The sequence below is a fragment of the Dioscorea cayenensis genome, chromosome 1, assembly GCF_009730915.1.
Source record: "Dioscorea cayenensis subsp. rotundata cultivar TDr96_F1 chromosome 1, TDr96_F1_v2_PseudoChromosome.rev07_lg8_w22 25.fasta, whole genome shotgun sequence".
In the NCBI taxonomy this organism is placed as follows: Eukaryota; Viridiplantae; Streptophyta; class Magnoliopsida; order Dioscoreales; family Dioscoreaceae; genus Dioscorea; species Dioscorea cayenensis.
This window is the reverse complement of record NC_052471.1, coordinates 29,719,245-29,720,305: the sequence shown is the minus strand read 5'-3', so window position 1 is coordinate 29,720,305 and position 1,061 is coordinate 29,719,245. Positions and strand designations below refer to the sequence as shown.

At 42.9% G+C, this 1,061-nt stretch overlaps 1 protein-coding gene across 1 annotated transcript in view; it reads left to right on the top strand.

Moving 5' to 3' along the window:
- The window catches only part of LOC120258642, a 4,338-nt gene continuing 3,277 nt past the window's right edge, over positions 1-1,061 (top strand). Inside the window, exons 1-2 of the mRNA XM_039266095.1 lie at positions 1-555; positions 646-1,054. Coding sequence (XP_039122029.1) covers positions 1-555; positions 646-1,054 — 964 coding nt within the window. The remainder of the gene's footprint in view (positions 556-645; positions 1,055-1,061) is intronic.

The following is a 1,061-nucleotide window of genomic DNA, read 5'->3' as shown; positions in this document are numbered from 1 at the left end:
ATGGACCCAAGATTAGAAGAAGCATGTTATACTGCAAACCTGGGCATGCTCCACAGCCTCCTCAGAGAAGAGAAGCTTCTCCTTCACAGGCTTAGCAGCAGCAGCAGCAACACTGCATCCATTGACAACCCACTCCATATAGCAGCTTCACTTGGGTACGCTGACATAGCAAATGAGCTCATCATTAAGAACCCCAGAGGCCTCCCAGCATTGCACTTGCACCTAAAGATAATTAAACTCCTGATCTCAAATGTTGGCTCTCATTTTTGTTCTTTGAAAGACAAGAATGGAAAGTTAGCTATCCACATTGCAGCCATGAAAGGTAGGATTGACATTTTGGAAGAACTTATCCAGGTATGCCCACAGTCAGCAAGAGCAGTAACATATCAAAGAGAAAGCTTCCTCAACCTTGCCGCTCAGTTTAACTCCATTGAGACTCTTGAGTTCTTAGTGAGGAAGCTTGAAGTTGATGATGATATTAATGAGCTTTTGAACCTCAAAGATCACAAGGGCAACACCATCTTACACCATTCAGTAGCCAGAAGACAACTCCAGGTATACATACATGATACATATATATATATATATGTTATATATCTTTAGTACTTCAATTAATTATTTGATGCATGCATGATGGAGTTGCAGAGTGTGAAGCTGTTGTTAAGCAAAGAAGAGAGGGTGGAAGTGAACGCCATGAACCACATGGGTTTGACTGCACTTGATGTGCTGCTAGACTCACCGAGAGAGCATGGTGACTTGACACTCGGTGAAGTTATACGTGCAGCCGGTGGCAAAATGGCAAGCGAAGTGGATCCTCATCAACCATCCTTGCAAACCAACACATCAATATCAAATGAACCTAGTACTACTTCTACTACTTCTACTACTACTACTACTACTACAAGAAGCTGGAGACAACGCCGCAGTTACTCCAAACTCCAACAAAAGGGTAAGAAACAAAACAAGGTTGAAGATAACTACACTCCTGGGCAGCTAATGGTTGTTGCCACCTTGATTGCCACCATTACCTTTCAATCAGGATTGAACCCACCTGGTGGATT